General features: G+C 37.8%; 1 protein-coding gene across 1 annotated transcript in view; it reads right to left on the bottom strand.

Annotated features, from left to right (window-relative positions):
- Positions 1-25,416, bottom strand: part of scfd1 (sec1 family domain containing 1) — a 112,322-nt gene that overhangs the window by 66,835 nt on the left and 20,071 nt on the right. The window contains exons 9-11 of the mRNA XM_052024523.1: positions 24,787-24,872; positions 22,890-22,989; positions 1,793-1,932 (exon numbers count right to left, since the gene is read on the bottom strand). Of these exons, the coding sequence (XP_051880483.1) occupies positions 1,793-1,932; positions 22,890-22,989; positions 24,787-24,872 (326 nt within the window). The remainder of the gene's footprint in view (positions 1-1,792; positions 1,933-22,889; positions 22,990-24,786; positions 24,873-25,416) is intronic.

Below are 25,416 nucleotides of genomic sequence, written 5' to 3'. Positions count from 1 at the left end.
CAAAATTAAGAATGAATGGGAAAGTGAACTCCAGACATCTCTACCTACAGAGACTTGGAAGAAAATTCTTCATTTAGTTAATACATCTTCAATGTGTGCCAGGCATTCTTTGATACAGTTTAAGGTAGTTCACAGGACCCATATGTCAAAAGATAAGCTAGCTCGTTTTTATAACCATATAAATCCTATATGTGACAGATGTAAATCGAATGTGGCTTCTTTGACACATATGTTTTGGTCCTGTCCTCTTTTGGAAAAATATTGGAAAGATATTTTTAACATTATTTCAAATGTATTGAAGATTGATTTACAACCTCATCCTATCACTGCAATTTTTGGTTTACCAAGGATAGAACCTGGCCATCTATCTGCCTCCGCTAACCGTATGATTGCCTTTGTTACATTAATGGCCAAACGATCCATTTTGCTTAAATGGAAGGATCCAATACCCCCTACTACTTTTCAATGGTTATCTCAAACTATATCATGTTTAAACCTGGAAAAAATTAGGAGTGGTACTGTTGATCCTTTGCTTAAATTTGAGGAAGTTTGGAGCCCATTTATTCAATATTTTCACATGATATAGATCCCCTTATAATAACCTTTCAATTTAGAGGAACGGAGTTGATGACATAATATTGCTCTGTTTCTATTGAGAAATTTTAGTCCAGTTTTTTTTTGTTTTTTTAAAAAATTTTTTAGCTTAGTTTGGTTTGATATATTGTTTATAATTTTTCTTATTGTTTTGGGGTTTTTCTTTTATATTTTATAATAAATCTTTTTCTTTTATATTATATTCATTCACTAACAGATCATTGGATCTACAGATTTTTTTTATACTCTATTGTTCTTTATGATTATCCATGTCATGATTGTTCTCCTGATCTCTTTGTATTACATGTATAAACATTGATATATTAATCTGTATTAATTTGAAAACTAATAAAGATTGAAAAAGAACGAACAGCAAACTCCAGGATTATTCCAGGACCAGGAACAAAGTAGCTAGGACAATAACCAAAAGGGTGGTGGGGGTCTGAACTCCTGCCTGAAAGAGTGGTAGTGGAAAAATCCACACTACATTTAAAAAGCACTTGATGTATCATAACCCACACCACAAACCAAGAGATGCAAAGTGAGATTAGGATGGATATTAATTCCTTGGTGAACAAGAGCTCCTTGTGTTAATTGCCAATTTTCAAAATGGTAACAGATTATAAATTAAGAACACAAGACAAATAAACATAATACTGTTATTTATTGTTTTCAAATGATAATTGGTAAAATTGTGGGTTTCAAACCCCAATGTATCAGTTAATCTCTCCTTAAAGATGATATGATCATTCAAGTAGATTCACATTAGTTTATTATCATATATGCCAGGGTGCAATGAAAATCCTTGCTCGCTTGAAGCTCACAGTGTAAGCAGTGGGTATAGTAATAATAAATACAGCAATGAGCACAAAAACAACGGAATGGTGCAAGGTATAGTAGTGTAAACTGAGGTAGTGCAAAAAGAAATGCAAAAGTGACAATAACAGAAGAGGTAGAATCAAGGGTTCGAGAACACCTTACCTCTAATGTTTTGCACAATATTACCAACAACCCAGTTGTTATAAAACAGGAAGCTCTCAAATCACTAGAAGCAATGCCACAGATCTACAACTACATATTTCTACTTATGCCCATCATACTATACATTATTTACAACTAATTTGTTTTACAATGCAAATATTCCCAGCAGTATTTCTTCATGAAAAGATCAATAAAATACAATCCTGAAATGCATTACCTGCCTTTGTGCCTTTGCCAAAAATTATCAGCAGCTGTTAAGTCATAAGTTCTTTTAGTTTTTTTCTTTGGTCTTGCCCCTGCAGAAGAATTTTCTATTCCTGGAGTTTCTTCCAAGTTCACTCTATTCAAATGAAAATCCTGCAAAAACAAAATATACTCTGATGATAATATGTTGATAGTACATTTATTATTCACTGCCTTTGTAAAATGAATTAGTACCACTGGCATTCCATTTGTGAAAAGTGATCATGATATGATTGTATTTTATATTAAAAGTGAAAACTATTTAATTTAATCTGAAACCTAGGTATTAAATATATACAAAGCAATCTACTTAATTTGATGTACTTTCAGCCAAGAGATCAAAAAAACTGCAGATGGTGGAAATCTGAAGTAAAAACAGAAAATGCTCGGCAGACCCACAGATGTTGCCCCAAGTGAGGCTCAGGTTGGCTATGAAAGATTGGGAAAATAATGTAAATGGTATGACAGCAGACAGGCAGTGGCTAAGATTCAAAGAATACATGGTATGAAACAAATATTTATCTTTTAAGGGCACCAAAACTAAAAAGGAAAAGTGAAACACAAGTTAATGGTAGTGTTAGATCAAAGGAAAAGGCTGCCAAATGTCACCAAAGAGTAAAACTGAGAATTTCAGAATTTGGAAAATGTTCCCAAAGTAGATTAAGTAATTCAGAAGGAAGAAGGAAGTAGAAAATGAGGAGGCCAGTGAGAAAGAAACAAACTGCAAAATCCTCTATACATGTGCAAAACGGAGAATATTAGCAAATGTTAATATGGCCCTTTGCAGAATAAGACAAAGAAAATATCAGCGAATAAAGAGATAGTAGAAAAATTAAAGCAAACATTTTATATCTGCCTTCACAAAGAAATGAAAAAAATCTTGTGGAAACTGTGGAGAATTACACATCTGGAGATAATAAGGAGCTGAAAATAATAGCATTAATTTAAAAAACTGGAACAGAAAATTAGTAGAACTGAAACTGATAAATCCTCAGGACCTGATGATCTGTATCCTACAGTATAAAAGATGTTTCCAAGATTCCAGAACTGTTCCCACAGCTAGAAAGGAAGGTAGAAAATGTAACCCCACTATTTAAAGGAAGAATTGAATAAAAAGGGAACTAAAGCCCATTTAGCCTTACATCAGAAGTAGAGAAAATGTTAGAATTTATTCTTATGAGTGGTAACAAGTATATTGGAAGAAAATAACATGACTGGGCAGACTCAACATGGATTTATGAAATGGATATCATGTTTGATGAATCGTTTTAGTTTTCTGACATTGTAACTAACAAAACAGATAAGGGGGAACTAGTGGAAGCACTGTATTTGACTTTCAGAGGCTTTTGATAAGGTGCAATTAAACAAAATTAGTGCACATGAGATTGGGGTAATATATAGGCAAAGGGAGAGGATTAGTTAAATGACAGATAATAGAATATGAATACACAAGTCATTTTCAGGTTAAATGACTGTAACTGATGGGGTGCAGCTGGGATCAGTGCCAGGGCTGAACCGTTCACAATCTATTTTATTGATGGGAATGAAGGCCAAATGTAATAAATCCAAATTTGCTGATGGTATAAAGCAAGATCTGTGTTCATATGTTTGGATATTAAGAAAATCAAAAGATAGAAGTTGTGAAAATTAAAAAAGCAGTATGTATTGGAAATTTGAAATAAGAACAAAGTACTGGAAATACTCAGCAGGTCCTGCACCAGCTATGGAGAATGAACGTTTCAGGCAAATGATCCTTCACCACAGCTGGGAACAGGAGAAACAGGTGTGATTTAAGTTGAAGAGAAAACAAAAGGAATGTCCAAGATAGTGTGCCGAACAAGATTTGCCAGGTGACACAATGTTATTTAATAGACAAATGAGGGCAGTTCAAGAGAACAAAAACAAATTACTGGAACAGTGAGATGCAGAACAGAGCTGCTGCTAGAAATCTGAAGAGAGATAATATTTTTTTTCAATACCCAGCAGTTCAGGCAGCCTATGTGTAGGGAGAAAGTAAAATGAATTAAAGTTGCAGGGGCATGATCATATATCAGAGCTGCCAGTGCCAATACAAACATCTGAAAATGTTGAATTCAATGTCAAGTCCCGAGGACTGTAATGTGCCTAGATGAGAAATGAAGTGCTGTTCCCTGGAACTTTGTTGGAAAGCTGAAGATGGGGATCAGAGTTAGAGTGGGATGGAGAATTAAAGTGACAGACAACTAGAAGCTCAGGGTCACTCTTGCATTAACATGGTGGATATTGGTTACACAGAAACCAGTGCCAAGGTAAAAGATCAGCCGTATACTCATTAAGCAGTGGAGCAGGATGAGTGACCTCATAACCTACTCCTGCTTCTATTTCTTATGTTCTTATCCTTTAAATCCACTGGTGTGATTCAGTACATTTTATCTTTAATAAGATTTGGAAAAGTCAAGTGAAATTTAAAGTCACATTTGGAAACTTAAAAAAAGATGTTCAGATGTCAGCTTCGTGAGTAAATACATTGTATTGTTGGAAATTGTCACACAAGTCCAATTCATGCGATGAGTTTACAATCTCAGACTAATTACTAATTAAGATACTACAATTGTTCGGTTTGTCCCTGGGTTAGTGATAAGAGAGACTTGCTTCTTATCTGCAATTAGCACTCTAGCTGTTGTACAGCTTGTTTGCACAGGATCAAATTATGATATTCCTCTGAGACAATTAGGCCAGTTATTTCACCTTAATTGGCAAATAAATCACTGACTACCTGTGGATCTACACCCCAGCATTAGTCGGTTTCTTGGAAAAGAAGCTTTAAAAAATGCAATTCATGAGGGAACCAGGATGGCAAAATTCTAGAAATGCTTTCTATTTGAATTACTTTATTGCTGAACAGACTGTCTAGAGGAGAAATGTATTACTTGTTACCAAAAAAAATCAAATTTCATGGTTCATAAGAATCCATCATTTCAGATTTCTCTCAACAGCTGATGAAGTCAATTGCAACCGTACATAGAGTTCTCACATCCCAGAGGAACTCCAGACACCGTGGACAGAGCAGGCATGTGAACTTGGATGGGATGGCAAAGCCTGCAAAACACATTCTAAGCTGAGTGCCACCAATATGATTTGACAAACCAGCCCATGATATGCCACGTGATTTGGTGGAATAAACAGCTCAAAGATTCACTTCATCTTTGAATGAGGATTGAAATCCAGCTCAAACTAAAGGTGCAAAAAATGCATTATTCTGATAAAGATTCTTGAGTTTATATCTGCAAAATTTACCTTAATTTTCCAATGAAGAACTATATCATAAATTGAAAAACTTGGCATATTATAGACATACAGCGAACAAAAAAAGAATCATTTTGTGCATCTTGCAGCAGATTTACAATAAGCTTGGGAAAAGATCACTTATTTTTTCTCTCTGAGCCAATCAGTCCAGGGTCCAAAACAACCTGCATCGTGACAGAAATATTAAACAGCCGCTGAACCAAACTCCTTCACTGTGGCAAAACTACGTGCTCTTAAGTCCTAGACTCAGTGCAACGTTCCTTGCAGCTACATTGCAAATCTTCCAATTCCCTTGCTAATGCTTGCATTGCTACTTTGAATAGATTAGTAGTCAGTGCTGAACATAGGTCAGTACTTTGCTGTGGTCTTGCATGTAGCAGAACGAGTTTGAGAGCAGTTATCACTTTATTCAGTTAGCAGACAGGAGTTTCATCCCATAAGTCTGAGTTGGGTTTGAGTCTCAATTGCAGAGTACTTAAAACATTTAGTTTGAACTAAAAAAAACACATAGTACATGTTCATCTTTGAACGTATGAAACACAGATCAACAGATTCATGCAGAGTATTGCATATTACTCCAAATCTCAGAAGTCCCTTAGTGAAGCTGTGTGAATTTCTTCATTTTCAATATCAGCTAACTTCAGGCTTCTCAGACCAAAACTGCCACTTTAGTGCCAACGTGAGGCATTTTTTTGCTGCGGACTAGGATCACATTGATCCAGTTCTTTGCATGCAGTTCATTGATATCAGTCAGAGGTCAAAAATCCAAATTATAACATGGGAAGATATGATATTGCTTTCAATAAATGAGGTAATTTGTGATCTGGCACCAGAAAATGAAATGATTTTAGTGTAATAAACTTTCTGAAGTGGCCTAAAGGAGTTGCAAAAACAACTGCAGAAGGTCCTCCACTACCTTTGCAAAGCAACTTGGGAGAAGAGTAAATGCACCTTTGCCAATGCTGCCCAGATGTCGAGACCAAATGGTAATCAAAGGGCAACCGGGACAATTAGTCCATAGTAGATCAGAGCCAGAGCCAGAGCCGCAGATTGCTTGAGAGGAAAGGGATCGTGGGGAGGAAAGGGACTGTCGACGTTTCAGGTCAAAACCTTGCACCTCACTGAGTTCCTCCAGCAGATTGTTTGTTGCTCCAGATTCCAATATCTGCAGTCCTGTGTCTCCTAGAGGGAAAAAGTTGGTCTAAACCAGTGCAATTCATCTCCTCAAACAGATTTACCTGCAACACCTGACTTAGCAATGCAGTGCAACCTTTAAAACGGACACAAATATGAATTGAACTTCAATGTGCAACACTTTGTCAATGTTGATGGGGATTGGTATGTCACCACCCAGCCCGACAGCCTCCAATGTACATGAACACATGGCCACCATTGCGGATGTAAGATCAATCTTCTGGAGAGTGAACCCAAGGAAAGCATCTGGCCCGGATGGTGTCCCCGGCCATGTCCTTAGATCCTGTACAAGTCAGCTGGCGGGGGTATTTGCAGACATTTTTAACCTCTCCCTGCTTCAATCTGAGGTTCCCACCTGCTTTAAGAAGACCACTATCATCCTGGTACCTAAGAAAAAGAAGGTAACATGCCTTAATGACTACCGCCCAGTGGCTCTGACATTCACCATCATGAAGTGCTTCGAGAGGCTGGTCATGGCACGCATTAACTCCAGCCTCCTGGAAAGCCTCGACCCATTGCAATTCACCTACTGCTGAAACAGGTCTACACCGGACGCCATCTCCCTGGCCCTACACTCAGCTCTAGAGCACCTGGACAGTAAAGACACTTGCATTAGACTACTGTTTATTGATTACAGTTCTGCCTTCAATACTATAATTCCAAGCAAGCTTATCTCCAAATTCTGAAACCTGGGACTCAACACCTCCCTTTGCTACTGGATCCTTGACTTTCTAACCAACAGACCACAATCAGTAAGAATAGGCAGCAATACCTCCGCCACAATTATTCTCAACACTGGTGCTCCACAAGGCTGTGTCCTCAACCCCCTACTCTACTCACTATATATTCATGACTGCATGGCCAGATTCTGCTCTAACTCCATCTACAAGTTTGCAGATGATACCACCGTTGTGGGACGTATCTCAAATAACGATGAGTCAGAGTACAGGAAGGAGATAGAGAGCTTAGTGACATGGTATCATAGCAACAACCTTTCCCTCAATATCAGCAACACAAAAGAGCTGGTCATTGACTTCAGGAAGGGGGGGTGGTGCACATGCACCTGTCCACATCAACAGTGCTGAGGTCAAGAAAGTTGAGAGCTTCAAGTTCCCAGGAGTGATCATCATCAATAGCCTGTCCTGGTCCAACCACGTGGATGCCACGGCCAATAAAGCGCACCAGCACTACTTCCTCAGGAGGCTAAAGAAATTTGGCATGTCCCCGTCAACCCTCACCAATGTTCATCAAAACACCATAGAAAGCATCCTATCCAGATGCATCGCAGCTTGTAAGGACAACTGCTCTGCCTGAGACTGCAAGAAACTGCAGGGAGCTGTGGACACAGCCCAGCATTTCATGGAAACCAGCCTCCCCTCCTTGGACTCTGTCTATACTTCTCGTTGCTTTGGTAAAGCAGCCAGCATAATCAAAGACCCCACCCACCCCATACATTCTCTCTTCTCCCCTCTCCCATCCGGCAGAAGATAAAAAGCCTGAAAGCACGTACCACCAAACTCAAGGACAGCTTCTATCCCGCTGTTATAAGACTATTGAATGGTTCCCCAATACGATAAAATGGACACTTAACCTCACAATCCACCTCGTTATGACCTTGCACCTTATTGTCTGCAATGCACTGCACTTTCTCTGTAGCTGTTACATTTTATTCTGCATTCTGTTATTGTTTTACCCTGTACTACCTCAATGCACTGTGGAATGAATTGATCTGTATGAACGGTATGCAAGGCAAGTTTTTCATTGTCCTTTAGCATATGTGACAATAATAATAAACCAATTCTATACAATAACTCGCAAGTGAGAGGGCAAGTAATACTGAAACTAAACAGTCCATTTAATTTTTTTTTAAAAAGAGTGAGACTTAAGGTGGTGTAAAATGCTGAATGCTACTTCCAGATGTACAAATGTAAAATCCCTTCAGCACAAACAGAATCTGCGTGCATCCAAAAACAACTTCTAAGGTAAATAAAGCTGTGCACTTTGGCACAGAGTCCTCCACAGACAACAGAATAAGAAAATAAGTTAGCAACTATTCTCATCTTGCAAGGTCAAATTTGTACCATTTGCAAATGATATAAATTTATTTAGAGAATGCAGTCAAATATCTGTATTCAAATACTAAAATGACAGATTGCAATGTTTTGATCAGTGGGAACTATCAACTAATTTTCAGCATTCAATAATTCAAACATTATGTTTATTAGTTGTAATAGAAAGCAAAAGTTGATTTTGGAAAGTTAAATGTTTGAAACACAATGTCTTCAAAAAAGGGAAAATATTTTATTAACCTTGGCTAACTAAATGGTTTCAAAATATTATGAATCCTAGAACTAATGGCTATCATTTTTCTGCTTACTACTTCAATATTTCCAGTCATAGATTGCACCTTAATTTCTTTCACTCAAGATGAAGTTCTTGAATAGTTTATCATGAAGACTGTAATATAATCAGACAGAAGCAGACAAACAATACATAGCTATGAAATTCAGAAATGTCTGATGACAATCATTAAAATTATGTGATAACAGCCTCTTTAACTTCTTGCACTGGTTAGGCATTTGTACAAGTTTCTGACCGCGTATATGGCAAAGTTTGTATTTACAGATTCTCTTTCATGTACATCCCAAAGCACTTCACAGCCAATGAGTTAACTGTCCATCTTATGCACTGGAAAATATTATCTAATTTTTGCAAAATAATATCCCAGAATCAACTATGAGGAAAAAAAAATGACAGGTTAAGCCAATGGCATTGATTGAGGTATAAATATTGGCCAGAACACCATGGGTACTCCCTTAATCTTGTTTGAAAGGTGCAGACGGATGTTGTGTCCATCCAAATTCGCAGACTTAGTTAACATCTCACATAAAAGATTACCTCCCATAATGCAACAGTACCTGAGCACATAAGCGAAGTGCCAGACTAGATAATGTGTTGGAGAACTGTGGTCGGGTAAAATATATAACTCACTTTTCAAAATTTCTGAGTATTTATAGAATGCTGCCCAAGTAGTATATACAAAAGGCAGAAATGTTGATTGTTCACTGAAGTCATAAGTAGTTACAGCAAAAACAACTTTTAATAATTAGGGTTAGAGAATAGCTAGTACATCATATTGGGATTTTGTTTCTTAATCATGCAGATGTTACCGTTATTTGTCATGAGACAATAAATGATATTTTAAGAGCATTGTATGCAAGGAGCGCCACATCCCACAGCTGCAGGGAAAATGGTCATATTATAACCTTTATTTGTTCTAACTTGGACCTATAATTTTCTTCATGTGACCATTAACTTTCCAGACCAGACAAAGCACTTAATTTTCTTACTAAATTGAATGAAGTATAGTGAATTGTTTACTTTCCTTACTCAACAACTGTAGAAACATTAATTAAATCTACCTAATCTTGCAAAGGTAACAATAATCTCATAATTAGATTAAGTGCAGTTGTTGCTAATAAATGCACATTGAATGATAGGTATCATAACAAAACAAAGGAGAATCTTCAGGATGTCCCAAAGTATTTTACAGGTAATGAAGCCCTTCTTGGAGCAAGCGCCTTTGTGATGCAGGATAGTACAAAACTAATCCATATGCTAATGGCGTAGAGAGAAGGAAAAAAGTTTAATTTTGTTTACACAGGTTGGTAAAAGGAAAGCTCTGCAGAAAGAATGAATTGCCCCCATTTTATGATTAGCTGGTACTTCAATTGCAGGAAAGGAGAAAAAAGGTCTGCAGCCTTCTTTTGTAACAAACTAATTTTCAAGCTTTTCATAAATAAACTCCAAAATCGTCTTAACACTGTTATTAAATCCCCAGAAAAAGCAAAAGTACAAAAGGATACATAAGTGGTACAAATGGAGCACCAAAAAGCTGACTGCTGAAGCTCAAAAGTTCATTACTGACGACTATGGTTATTACTAGAATAAAGTCATGATACAATAAACTGGAATTGGCTTACAAAAATATACACAAGAGTCAACATTTTAAAGAGCTTCCCTCATCTGTAGTCACAACCATATGTTGCACCAATAGCAGAACCATCTTTTTCTAAGAAAAACACACTATTTTCTTGGTAGCATCAAATTTTCTTCAAAGGGGCACATTAGTCTATTAGCATGTGCATCCAACTCATTAATTCTGATTTTCTTGGCCTTGGGCAAAGCTATAGCGGTTTTGTCATACTGAATTTTACAGGCAAAGCCTCAAACTAGAAAATATGAATTCCTATCTAGTTTAATCCACTTGGAATTTTGATTCAAAATTATCTGATATTTAATTATCATCACATATTTATCAGAGAATTGAAAAAGTTCAGAATTTATCAGAAATATGCTAACTATTTTTGTTTAATTACTCAACACTAATTATCTTCTTTCAAAAGAAAACTGAATGTGGAACATTCCAAACAATAAAAATATAAAAACAGAGTTTAGCTGAAACATATAGTGGATTTAAATAATGGATCTTTCCTTTGCAGGCAATGGAATATAAAAATATTTGCTTAATAACATGTTGCCATTGGAAATACGCAACTTATTTGACTCGCACAAGAAATCACTTGCAATTCAATACTGTTTCATCTTATCTGCACCCTGAAAGCATTTATTGTACTGGATTTAACACTTCTAACTTCAAATATTTCTGATTGCTCAACTGAAAAACACCATGAGTTTGGATCTGATGTTGTATGCCACTATTCATCCAAACAGTCATACCTAATCATCAATCCACAAGTCCTATGAAAAACAAAAATAATTTGACTTGTGGCCAGTCAGAAGATGCTAAGAATAGTGTTTGACCAATTCAGCTAGTGATGCACCTCTCATCTAAGCCCAAACCACAACGTCCTAGCTGTCCATGAGAATGATTAACTTTCCGTTTAAACATATGGTGGCTAACAAATGTTAAATTTTTTTCATAGATGAAAAACAGATGTATTTTTTAACATTACTTATTTTTGAATGGATATTTCTTAACATCCACAGTTTTAAAAAGCTACTGAAATTCAAAGCTGCCACTCAGAAAGGCATTAATTATGAGCCATCTGACGGTGAAAGGTCTAAATTTTTGAAAAGTTTTTACACTTTCCTTTCAAACATTTCTGTTAACTTAGCTGGTTTGTGAATCGAGTGAGTTCATTGCAGATAATAAAAGGTACGAAGTATTAATCTTTGTGACTAAAACAGAAACCATATGCTTGCTAGACGAATAGTGCAACCAGAAAAACGCCTTAAAAAATTAAGATCAAGTTTCACCAATTATGTCCAAAATATAAAAAATAATTTTGGTAATTTTTTCATTTAACTGCATTAACATAGTGATTACAGACAATCAGCACATTAGAGAGAAATGTATCTTACAATGCTAAATCGTACTCCATGTTAAATAGCTTCCCTGCAAATTTTATAGCTTCAATCATAATGGAGTCCTGTATTTGCCTCCAATTCAAAACATTTTTGTTCTAAATATAATCTATGTGGCATTCAAATCATTTATCATTAATAAATGGTGCATCATTATTTTCTCTCAGTCCAATCAAATGCAAGAACATTAAGTTGAAAGGCTCACCAGGCCAAACTCTTCTTTGGATTAAATAGAACATCACCACATTGATTTGGATCATCTAATCAATTGCCACATTGGGCTACAAATGGCCTGTACAAATAATGTAAACCTTCATTCTAAATCTTAAGCAAGCAAGGTTCCATCATCAAAAAAATTCCTCCCACTTCAAATGAATGGAAGCACCAGGAGAAAGAAAATTACAATGTTTAAACAACTTTCTTACTATAACATTTTTTACATAGTCCCAGACCATTCAAACTAAAAGTTGCAAAACTGTGCCCTGGAGATACAGGCCCAAAATTTACTGAAAGCACATCACTGCCCATGGTCACCTTTAACCCTGCATAGTGTCACATTTTGTAACCGATAGGCTAACTTGTGGTTCCAAAGCTTCAAGGATCGATCCTGGCCTTTGTGTAGTTGGACCTTGGATGACAAAATCCATGCACATGGGTTAGCTAGAACAGACCTTGCCAATGAAATGGCCAAGTAAAAATATCCTCTGATGGCATTCAGAATATGCAGATATTAAGCATTCCAAAACTATTGAAACATTCAAATCCTTTGAAAAATTAAAAAGATTAAATTCTCAAAAAGCCATTAAAAAAAGACTAAGGCAAACACACCTAAAAATTGTAACCTGTATAATCCATGTGAAGTCTAACAGTGGAACAGGACTGGCAAATTACGACCAACAAGTCTTGGACTTCCACATTCACGCAGGATTCCCTTGTGTTGACACACAAAATAAAAACACTTTTTTCCTAGAGCTAGAGAAATGTTCAGCAATAATTATGACTGGGTACTCCACGGAAAATTCACCTAAATCTCATAACACCTTCAAAGTTTTATTACAGCAAACAGTTTTTATTACTTGAGATTCTTATGTTCACTGATTTATGGCAGAATAAGGCAATGCAAGAGGAATTAAGTTTATTTCATTAGTTCAGTCTTTAATAACTCTACATTAACTAAATAACTTATTGCTTTTAATTCCACTACCCAGTGCTTCTATATCCTTCAAATGAACATTGATAACATATGTACACTGTTCATGGACTGCATTGCTTTTTATTCTATCCAAAACATATTCATCTTCTGGCTTTTAAGCATTCAAATGAGCAAAAGCTTCAGATTCCCAAGCAGATGCGAGATGCAACCTTCAGTTAGCTGACCAGAGTCCTTGAAACATCTGTGCTGTGCTGATGGACTTCCATTGGAGTTCAATGGAATGCCTCAGATTTCCAGAGATTTCTCTCACTCTTAAAATAGCACATTTGTCTACAGAGACTCCATCAGTTTAGACCTGATGCAAGTACTGTGGCCTTGTTGAAATAAATGGGAACAAACAATTGAATTCAGGAGGGTTAGAGTTAGTAAGTTTAAATGTATTTACATATTACATTGTTTTGGGTGTCAATATTTTAGATTTAACAATTTAGACATTTGCAAACATTTGATTTCAATGAGAGTTTTGAAAGTTGATAAGCAAAGTACTCATTAGGGTAACCATAATTACATTTACTCATAATACTAGACTATAAATGCCCTAACATAGAAGGCTATTTTAGAAGTACTGAATCAATCACAAATCAAATTCATATATAGTTGACCGTGCTATGGGGGGAGGGGGACTGCGATCCTAGAAAACAATCCCTATCACAATTTTCCGTAATGCAAAGCCATATCATCAGTGCACAAGTCAAGAAAAGCAAGTTGAAAAAAAATGTATTTTAGAAAAGACATAGAGGGAAAGGGGGGGGTGGGGGTGGGGAGGGGAGGGGAAAGAGTTACACTATTAATCAGGGACAACATCACAGCTGCACTCAGAGGGAACATAATGGAGGGCTCATCAACTGAGTCTATATGGGTAGAACTCAAGAATAAGAAGGCTGCAGTCAACTCTGATGGGATTATACTACAGACTACTGCCCCCCTCAACCCCCCCCCCCCCCAAATAACCACCAGGACATTGAGGAACAGATATGCAGGGAGATTAGGGAAAGGTGTAAAAACAATAGGATTGTTGTCATGAGTGACTTCAACTTCCTTAATATAAACTGGGATCTCTTTAGTGCAAGAGATTTAGACGGGGCAGAATTTGTTAGGTGCATCCAGGAGGGTTTCTTAAATCAGTATGTAGGTAGTCCAACTAGAGGAGGGGCCATACTGGACCTGGTGTTGGGAAATGAGCCTGGCCAGGTGACTGACCTTGCAGTGGGAGAATAGTTAGGGAACATTGACCACAAGTCCTTAAGTTTTAAGATAGCTATAGATAAGTATGAACCTTGCAGGAGGGTATTAACTTGGAGCAGGGCAATTTATGAGAGTATTAGGCAGGAACTAGGGAGAGTTAATTGGGAACAACTGTTTTTGGGCAAGTCCACATCTGACATATGGAGGGTGTTTAAAGACCAACTACACAGAGTATAGGACAGGTATGTTCCAGTAAGAAGGAAGGAAAAGGATGGAAAGGTAAGGGAACCTTGGATGTTAAGAGAGGTGGTGAATTTAGTCAAGAAGAAAAATGAAGCATATGTAAAGTTTAGGAAGCTAAAATCAAACTGAGCCCTTGAAGTTTATAAAGAAGCTAGAAAAGAACTCAAGAAAGGAATTATGAGAGCCAGGAGGGGCCATGAAAAGTCCTTGGCAAGTCAAATTAAAGAGAATCCTAAGGCATTCTAAACATGCATCAAGAGTGAGAGGATAACGTAGAACATAGAACAGTACAGCACAATACAGGCCCTTTGGCCCACAATGTTGTGCCGACCTTTAAACCTTGCCTAAGACTATCTAACCCCTTCCTCCCACATATCCCTCTATTTTAAATTCCACCATATGCTTATCTAGCAATATCTTGAAATTGACCAATGTACCTGCCTCCACTACCGCCCCAGGCAGCACATTCCATGCACCAACCACCCTCTGGGTAAAAAACCTTCCTCTGATATCTCCCTTGAACTTCCCACCCATTACTTTAAAGCCATGTCCTCTTGTATTGAGCATTGGTGCCCTGGGGAAGAGGCACTGGCTGTCTACTCTATCTATTCCTCTTAATATTCTGTACACCTCTATCATGTCTCCTCTCATCCTCCTTCTCTCCAAAGGGTAAAGCCCTAGCTCCCTTAGTCTCTCCTCATAATGCATACTCTCTAAACCAGGCAGCATCCTGGTAAATCTTCTCTGCACCCTTTCCAACGCTTCCACATCCTTCCTATAATGAGGTGACCAGAACTGGATACAGTACTCTAAGTGTGGTCTAACCAGAGTTTTACAGAGCTGCATTATTACCTCGCGGCTCTTAAACTCGATCCCATGACTTATGAATGCTAACATCCCATAAGCTTTCTTAACTACCCTATCCACCTGTGAGGCAACTTTCAGGGATCTGTGGATATGGACCCCCATGGAGAGGGTAGGACCATGTGCTTGGAGGGAAAGAATGCCGGTGAGGTCCTAAATGAGTACTTTGCATTAGTATTTACCAAGGGGAAGGACATGGAGTATAGTGAGATCAGTTGGAGCATGCTAATATGCTGGAGCATTTTGAGATAGAGGAGGTAGTGTTGGGTCTCTTTAAGAACATTAATGTGGATGTCCCCAAGACCTGACGGGATATACCCCAGGTTATTGAGAGAGGCAAGCAATGAGTTTGCTGGGGCGTTGACCAAGATCTTAATGTCCTCTCTAGCCACAGGCAGGGTCCTGGAGGACTGGCGCATAGTTAATGTTGTTCCATTATTCAAGAAGGCAATCTTGGAAACTATAGAACGGTGAGTCTCACATCAGTGGTAGGGAAGTTATTGGAGAGGATTCTTAGGGATAGGATCTATAAGCATTTGGAAGACCATGGTCTAATTAGGGACAGTCAGCATGGCTTTTTGCAGGGCAAGTCATGTCTTACCAACTTGATTGGTATTAGTATCGGTTTATTATTGTCACTTGTACCGAGGTACAGTGAAAAACTTGTCTTGAATACCGTTCATAGAGATCAATTCATTACACAGTGCTTTGAGGTAGTACTGGGTAAAAACAAAAACGGAATACAGAGTAAATTGTTACAGCTACAGGGAAGTGCATTGCAGGTAGACAATAAGGTGCAAGGTCAAACAAGGTAGATTATGAGGTCAAGAGTCCATCTCATTGTATAAGGGAACCGTTCAATAGTCTTATTACCGTGGGGTAGAAGCTGTCCTTGAGAGATGGAGTCTTGAGGAGGTGACGAAGGTGATTGATAAAGATAGAACCATGGATGTTGTCTACATCGATTATTAGTAAGGCGTTTGACAAGGTCCCTCATGGGAGGCTCATCCAGAAGATTAAGAAGCATGGAATCCAAGGCGACTTATTCTGACTGGAGGTTGTGACTATTGGTGTTCCATACTAGGACCTCTGCTGCTTGTGATATATATGTAAATGACCTGGATGAAAATGTAGATGGTGGGTTAGGAAGTTTGCAGACGAAACAGAGATTGGAGGTGTTGTGGATAGTGTAGAAGACTGCCAAAGGATACAGCGGAATATAGATCAGTCGCAGATATGAGTGGAGAAATGGCAGATGGAATTTAATCCGGCCAAATGTGGAGGTGCCGCACTTTGGGAGATCAAATTTAAAGGGACAGTACACTGTTAATGACAAGACTCTTAACAGTGTTGATGTACAGAGGGATCTTGGGGTCCAAGTCCATAGCTCCCTGAAAGTGGCTGCACAAATTGACAGGGTGGTAAAGAAAGCATATGGCATTGAGGCACTGAGCTCAAGGGTTGGGAAGTTATGTTGCAGCTTTATAAAACTCTAGTTAGGCTGCATCTGGAGTATGGCATTCAGTTCTGGTTGCCTCATTATAGGAAAGATGTGGACACTTTGGAGAGGACGCAGAAGAGGTTTATCAAGATGCTGCCTGGATTAGAGGGCATGAGCTACAAGGAGAGGTTGGACAAACTTGGGTTGTTTTCTCTGGAGCAGTGCAGGCTGAGGGGAGACCTGATAGAGGTTTATAAGATTATGAGGGGCATAAACAGAGTAGACAGCTGGTATCTTTTTCCCAGGGTTGAAATGTCTAATACTGGAGGACAAACATTTAAGGTGAGAGAGGGTAAATTCAAAGGAGATGTGCAGGGCAAGTTTTGTTTTTAAAACACCACCCCTGGAACGCGCTGCCAGGGGTGGTGGCAAATACTATAGAGGTGTTTAAGAGGCTTTTAGATAGGCACATGAATGTGTGGGGAATGGAGGGATATAGACATTGCGTGAGCAGAAGGAATTAGTTCAGTTAGGCATTTAATTACTAGTTTAATTAGTCTGGCACAACATCATAGGCTGAAGGGCCTGTTCTTACACTGTACTATTCTCTTCTATGTTCTATTTATTAATTTTTTCCCCCACACAAATTCCATGAGAGCATATTTTGCTGTGCATCTCAAATTTCAGGGTAATGATTTGTGAATTCTGTACGGTGAATTTCTGTTACCTGAACAGCTGTAATGCGGGGGTCATCTGTAGACATCTCTCATTGGACCAGCTTTGCCAAAAATATTAAATTTATCCCAAATGTAAGTTCTGTAACTAGAAAGTTCAAAACTTATTTTCTCTCATTGTACACGGCAGAAAATCAGTTCTTGCAGATCAGGTGTGGAAATTATTATGTATGAACACTATTAGTCTTTGGAAACTGCATTGAAAACAGGACAAACTTCTGGTATTGGGTCACACTCATTTGTAGAAACCGTAATTATTAGATTCTGAATAGAAGTTCTGGAATCACTTTGAACCCATGAAAACAATGCCATTATGCAAAATACGTGAATTATTACACAAACAGGGCAAAGCGAGTTGAATATAATTGGATGCATATATACAAAGTGGAATTCTTTTACCTACACAAGACCACAATAATTAAAAACTGTACTTTCATTTCATCTACAAATGTTTCACCTATTAGCTTAAAGTTCTCTGAGCAATCTAGCAAGTATATTTTTCAACAAAAAGGCAGTTGAAGGACAACTGAAAGGGTACAGATGGTTGTGACGGGAAAGTGTGGAAGAATCATGTTCCCATCATAGGTATGCTGGCAATGAAAAATACTAACTTCTGTCTGAAGAGGTTCTGCCATCATGGGTTCATAGCCCAATGCAGTCATCGTTTTAAAGGGTTAAGTTAATAAACATTTTGAATGATTTGAATGCTTAAATCACTGCAAAAAATTTGAAGTATAACCCACAATCTCTTCCATGAAAAATCTAACAAATACTTTTCTCTAACTATTCATTACCAGCAAAATCTAAACATTCATTAAGAATGCTTAAAACTCACAAGATTTGAATGACCAAATGACAGTCAGAAAAGTAGATAATATTATTCAGTTCATTTCCTAAAGGAAAGAGTGTCTTATGAAAGCAAGTCACATCAAATCTCATAAGATTTCAAAGCTGAAGTGACGTGTTACTGTTTGCAGATGTGGTACTTAAGGGATGTGCAGTTTCCAAGATTCATATTTTCAAAGGGATTTTTGCATATCCTTAAGGCTTAGAAGAATGATAAGCATCTGCAATAGCACAATGCACTCATTCAAAAAAGCATTTTTTTTTAAGAAAGCTAAGCTTTCAAGAGACACGGGGATGGATCACAGAATGAGAACTTTGAAACAAAAGAGACCACAAAAATTATTTAGTTCTCATTCCAAGAAGATGAATATTCATTTTTTTTTCCAAACTAGAGTGTTTGAAGGAAGTCACTTGTTCAGATCTACTCTTGGAGGGCTATATTTGGCACACTTGCTGATCTCTGGTACTAATTTCAAGTACCCATTCTTCATGTACCAACAGGTCAAGAGAACAGGAGAGAACAAAGAAAATGAACTCATTCTGTTGTTAAATCAACTGCCCTGGATACAGAAAGACCGCACTATTTCTACATTGAGCATCAGCAGGAAGTGCAGAGTTCCACTGAGTTCAGCTATCAGACCTTAAACCTGCTAATTTGCTCAGTGTGGTTCTGTACAGTAACTACCAACCAAGTTACCAGAGGGGCAAGACAATAATTTGGTGAATAACTGCTTGGATCAAGACCAATGGCATTTCTGTAGTTATATGAGATTAGAACGAATACGTGACACAGAACAGGCTTTTCAGTCCAACCTGTCCACACCAGCACATATGCTCCACTCAAATCTCCTTCCACCTTTTCTTATCTAAATCTATCAATGCAATGCTCTTTTCCCTTCTCCCTCATATGCTTGCCCATTCTCCCCCTAAATACATCCATACTATTTGCTTCAATAAAATTATGGTATCAAGTTCCACATTCTGACCACCTTGGCTAAAAAAAGCTTTTGCTGAGATCCCACTGGATTTCTTGGTGATCGCTTTATACTGATGGCTTTTAATTATGCTCATCCCCACAAGTGGAATCATTTTCTCTGCATCCACTCTGCAAAAGCCTGACACTACTTTAAAGAGCCCTATCAGGTCAGCCTTCAGCCTCCATTGCTCAGGAAAAAGGAAATCCTTTCCTGATAAGTATACTCTCACATTTCTGGTACCATCCCTACGAATCTTCTCTGCACCATCTCAGTGCCTAAATATTCTTTTCACATTCTGTCAACCAGAATTGCATGCAACATTTCAAGTGTGGGCTAATCAAAGTTTGATGCAGGTATAGCATAACTTCCCTATGATTCAATTCTATACATCCAGAAATGAACCACACTGCTTGGTTTGGTGTGTCTTAATGAGTTTGCCTACCTGTGCCACAAGATTTAGTGATTGATATATTTATACTCTGAGATCCCTTGGTTCATCTAGACCCCTATACTCACACCTTTCATGTTATAAACGGCTTCACTATACTTCTTCCAAAAATGCATGCTCCCATACTTATCTGTATGGAACCTCATTTGTCAATTATTCATTTATTAATATCCTTGTACAATTTGTTGCAGTCCTCCAAAGTAATGACACTATCAACAGCACCCCTGTGCTCCCTCCCAACATAATTTGCTATCATTCAGAAATTTAATGTTTTCGATTCCAGAATCTAAATTATTAATGTAATCTGGGAACAGCAATGATCCCAAAGTTGATTCTTGTGGAACACCACTATCCATAGCTATCTCGTTGCCCTGCTTTCCATCCTGCAGTTGGCAAGCAATTCACCCTCCTGCTTGTTCCCCAACTCTGCATTCTCCCACCTTATTTATTCGTCTTTTATAGGATACCCTATCAAAGGCCATGTGAAAATCTAAATGAACTACATCTAATGCATTTCCATTATTTGCTCATGGAATCTGGAATCATAAAAATTTCTTTGAATGGTCTACTTTTTGCTTAGAGATGAAGCATTTATAAACATGTCAAATGCAGAGCAACACAATCAAAGTGCATGTTTTCCACAATTACATGGAGAGGAATTTCAACAACTGGTGGTCAGGCTCTAAATCGGAGTATGATTTCATGGGTTAGGGGAATGGAGCTGAGGTTAAAGCTAATGTCATGATCTTTGTTTGATCACATGACTGCTCGAACATTAGACACAATTATCAGTTTGTCAAGGCACAACAATTGCCTTCTACAATTGGAAGTAGCTCCATGAGTTTAGAGAGGGCATATTACATGTATTAATGAAAGCAGATTCCCCTTGATGGTCTTTGCATCACCACCGCTAAGTCCTCAACCAACAACATCCTGGGGATCAGCAGGACCAGAAACTTAATTGAATTAGCACATAATTACTAAGACAAGAGCAAGTCAGAAGGCTGAATGACTCATCTCCTGACTCCCCAAAATTTTTTCAACATCTATAAAAGTAGATGTTAGAAGCATGAAAGGAAAGTACCTGCCTGGAAGTGCGCACCTAAAACATCATGGAAGCGTATCACTGTGCACCACTGCACCATGGCAACACTATGCACATGTCTACAAAATGCACTGCAGAAACTTGCCAATACCTCCTGAACAACACCTGCCAAACCTGTGACGTCAGTTACAGAAGAACCACAAATGCAGGCACAATGGAGAATAGTCCTTGCATAGTCCCCTCTGAATCAGACAATTCTATCTTGGAAATATATTCCATCACTTCATAGTCACTGGAATCTCTTATCCATTCATGGGATTTCCTTCAGTACACTGTCTGTAGCAGTTCAAGACAAAGCCTTTGTAGTGCCTTCTCGAGGACAAATAAGAAAGGACTAAAATCCTGATCTTGCCATCAATATAAAAGAATATAAACTGTTGCATTTTAAGTCATTCTATTTTTTAACTGTAGATGATCAGTTTCTCACGACCTTGAGAAACCATACAGAATAGCTCAATGCATGACAAGTGCCTTTACAGGACTGCTTATCTGCCAGGAGAGCTTCCTCTAAGCATAACAAGCCAGCCTTTAAACCCTGTCTTGCCCACCCCAATCAATCTGTATTCATCACCTCCCCAGCTGCTGCCAAACACCATCCTTACCACAATCTCTCACTTGTTTCATCTCCAACTCAATCACCTGCTCAATCTTGCATCCTTCACCAAACCGACCACAGTTCCCACAGCTGTTTATCATCCATGTATGAGAGAGGAATTTCTTCAAAGGGTTTTAAGTGTCTGAAATTCTTTGTCTCACAAGGCTGCGAATCTGAGCATAGTCAAGATGGAGATTGATAGACTTCCAGGCACTAAAGATATGGGGCAAAGTCATAAAACGTAGAAGCTCAGCCACGATCTGAGCAAATGAGAGATCAGGCTCGATGATGCACATGGCCATCCTTGAACCTATTCATTACATAATTATGCTTTGGCCAGCTTGCTGTTCCTTTTTTGAGTACTGAATCTATTCTAGAAGGCTAGTTATTTCACCAATATAAGCTTTAAACTCGGAATATATCTCAACCATCCACTGTAATTCAAATTTCTAATATACAATAATATTAAAATGATTTCATGCAATGGCAAAAAAAATTGCTGTTAAGAAAATGGCCTTTTAGCCAGTTAGGATTGTTTAAATTCATATAGTTGTGCTGAATAAAACAAAAGTGCTGTAGCATCACATCACCATCTACTGGTAATTGTAGGTTAATACTGACTTACATAAAGAACATAAAAATTATAACTTGAAAAACAGAAGCAGGAGTATGCTATTTATCCCCTCATGTCTGCTCTTCTATTTAATAAGATCATGGCTGATCTTTCATCTTAGAACCAGTTCTCTGCAATTCTCCTAATATCTAAAAATCAATCACTTTCTGAGTAAACATGCATCAATCTAGTGCATCTTGTGGCGTCTCACTGGATTTGAATCTACACATTTTAAGTGTGAGAAAATTCTCTGATGTTGCAGGAAGTGTGAATTGTAAACAGTGCGACATATACAATGGAATATTTGGGATCTTGTTGAATAACAGAAAAAATAGCACATCTGCTTAACCACTCACATTAAACAATTAAGAAATAAACAGGATAGTAAGTGTGAGTGGATGAATTCAATGTCAAATCCAGTGTAGAAGGAGAATTGGAGAGAAAGAAAGACTCAGGGATGAAGAATGGGACACAAGAGAAAAAAAAGTAACAGAAATCAATGAATTGAAATATTCCCTCTATTTCTCACAATACAGGTAATAACTATTCATTTAATAGTCCAGTGAGATTGATTGATAGGTACTGACTATTCCTATTTTAATTAAAAACATGCTTACATTGTCAAATAGTAGCAACTTCCCAAGCCGTGCTTAGAAAAGTAAATTCATGAAAAATAATGGGGAGATTAAACATGAGATATTGTTTTAGGAAAGCTAATACAGTGATTTGCGACTCATGCAGGTTCTCTTCCTTGGTAGAAGTTGCCAACCAATGTGTACATTAATAACAGCACGTGCCATTCAGACAATGTTTTCATCATAACCTGGGCATGGTTCATCAGTTAGTTTTTTTTGTACTATAATTCAATAGCTTCGTACATAATTGCCATTAAACAGCATCATCAGGATTGAAGCAAAGTGTTGCACTGTTAATTTCTTACCAGCACATCATGAACCAGGGCTTGGTATGTCCAAGTATGATGTAATGGAGTTGCTAAATCTATATTTCTGTCCACAAGGACTAATAATGGTCTTTGGAAACTGTAGTAGAAGCAAAAGGAACAAAAATATAAGAAGATAAGTGAACTGGACTTTTTGCTATATTAAAGTTACAGGCTATTCACGTGTCGACATGCTTCAACAAAAGCTCCATGCTATGCCATAGGACTTTTGAGAATTTTTGGTCCAAACATTTTTCAGAAACAAACTTAAATTGTCAGAGCTTTCAACTGTGGATGATCTACTGCAAAATTTTAATACAACTTTAATCACATTAGTTATTTAATTTGTACAGGAGAAATCGCATTTTTAACATTCACACTCATGAACCACTTATCATTCTAACCTGCATAATAAAAATATACAGCTGACCTGTCATTTAGCTTAAAAATACTATGCCTCAATGTTAAATGCTACAATGCAGTCTGAAGCAGAACATTAGGAATTATTAGCCTAATGAATCATATTTATTTGGTTTTTTTCCTGTTTTATTCAAGAAGCTTTTGGTCATTCTTTATTAAAATACATTTAATCTTATTAAAATGCTAAATAAAGGGAGTGGAAGTAGTTAGCTTTGTTGAAATAACATAGTGCAGCACCTCTGCTCCTCGTAGTCTGCAAAGTGCAATAGGAGACCACATAGGTTATGGAACTGGCCCTCTAGAACCTGGCCCTCTAGAAAACCAGTGCAGTAGTTGATGTTCAAATTAGGTCCTTATTTCACTTTAGGATGCCGATTTAAATACTCTATTAAGCATCCCTCTTGTCCATGGCAGGATTTTTGGACACCCTAATAAGTACATTCACACCAGGTCAGGGTTGCATTCAGCTTTTAACTACTTCATCCCTCTCCCACCTGCTGTTGTATGGGGTGGTGTTTCAGGGAGTCAATATGTAGCCATTGATTTCCAAGAGAAACATTAACATTAAACACAGCTTTGATATTATTTATAATGTGTAGGCCTATCACACAGTAATCAAACTATATTAATGTACCATTCACCAAAGCTCAAAATTAAAGATTACTGCCTGAGTCAGAATCCAGGCATAGTAGTGTAGCGGTTAGCGTAACGCTATTACAGCGCCAGCAACCTGGGTTCAATTCCAGCCGCTGTCTGTAAGGAATTTGTACGTTCTCCCCATGACTGCGTGGGTTTCCTCCGGGTGCTCCCACATTCCAAAGACGTATGGGTTAGGAAGTTGTGGGCATGCTATGTTGACGCAGGAGGAGTGGCGACACTTGCAAGCTGCCTCCAGCACATTCTACGCAAAGGTGCACTTTACTGTGTGTTTCGATATACAAGTGACTAATAAAGAAATGTTAGAGTCCAAAATGTCCTACAAAAACTGTTTGAACGTTTTTCTTCATTGTCTTATCGTTATATGACACAGGAGGCAGTCATTTGGCTCAACGCATCCATGCAGGCTTGCAATCCCATTAGTTCCATTCCCTTTCTCCTTATTTTCCTGCACTTATTCACTCTCACACATGCCATCAACAGTTTGCCATTAACTTGTATTACAGTAGCCAATTAACCTCCCAGCATGTCTTTGGCACGTGGGAAGAAACCAGAACACCTGCAGAAAACTCACGTGGCCACCAGGAGAATAACCAAACCTCACACAGACAGTACCAGAGTTACAATCAAACTCATGTCCCTGGAGCTATGAGGTAACAGCACTAACTGTTGTGTCACTGTGCCAGCAATGGCTTACCATGTGTACGTACAAAAAGTGAAAGCAAGTGTTTTTACTTATTTAAACAATGCTAAATTGTAGAAAACTACTTGCTTGCAACTCTGCATTATTTTTGTACAGAGCTAATTTATCGCATTGTACCTGAATTGTCCTCCACCAAGACTATCACCTGTGAAGAGACTATTTCTGGCATCTCGTAGATTTTCTCGCAGTTTCTTATCCAATTTCTAGGAAAAGCAATTGGAGTCATTTTTAATTGCAGAAACATCTATTTAATTATGTAGCAGAAGGCAAGGAAATCATTGCAAAACTATTACTCTTGAAACAACTGGTAAGAAAGCTAATACAGGCTTGGACAGTTTGTTCTAGCTAGAAATAAAAATGCAAACTTCATATTATACATTGGATCATGCACTCTATACTTTTTCACAATTAACAAGTATTTGACTTCTTAACCAACTGTCAAAAGGCTGAAAAACTTAGTTTGCAAGAACATTTGCACCAGCCAATACAAAATTTTACACTCATAAGTCACACACTATCCTAGTTGGAAAGTAACACCAATCTTTCAGTTTCGATGTCATAAGTCTGAAACTCCCTACTAAATCACACAGGTGCAAGGAGGCAGTGCACCACAACTTTTCAAGGCCAATTAGAAAGGGGTATCATCTGGATGACTAACTGTTTAAAAAAAAAGCCTCATTACAACATGTCTACACTTCAGAAGTAATTCAATGGCTGTAAAGCACCTAACAAATTTCTAAAATCTTG

This window comes from Pristis pectinata, chromosome 1, assembly GCF_009764475.1.
Source record: "Pristis pectinata isolate sPriPec2 chromosome 1, sPriPec2.1.pri, whole genome shotgun sequence".
NCBI classification, from domain to species: domain Eukaryota; kingdom Metazoa; phylum Chordata; class Chondrichthyes; order Rhinopristiformes; family Pristidae; genus Pristis; species Pristis pectinata.
This window is presented reverse-complemented; position numbering and strand designations above follow the sequence as displayed.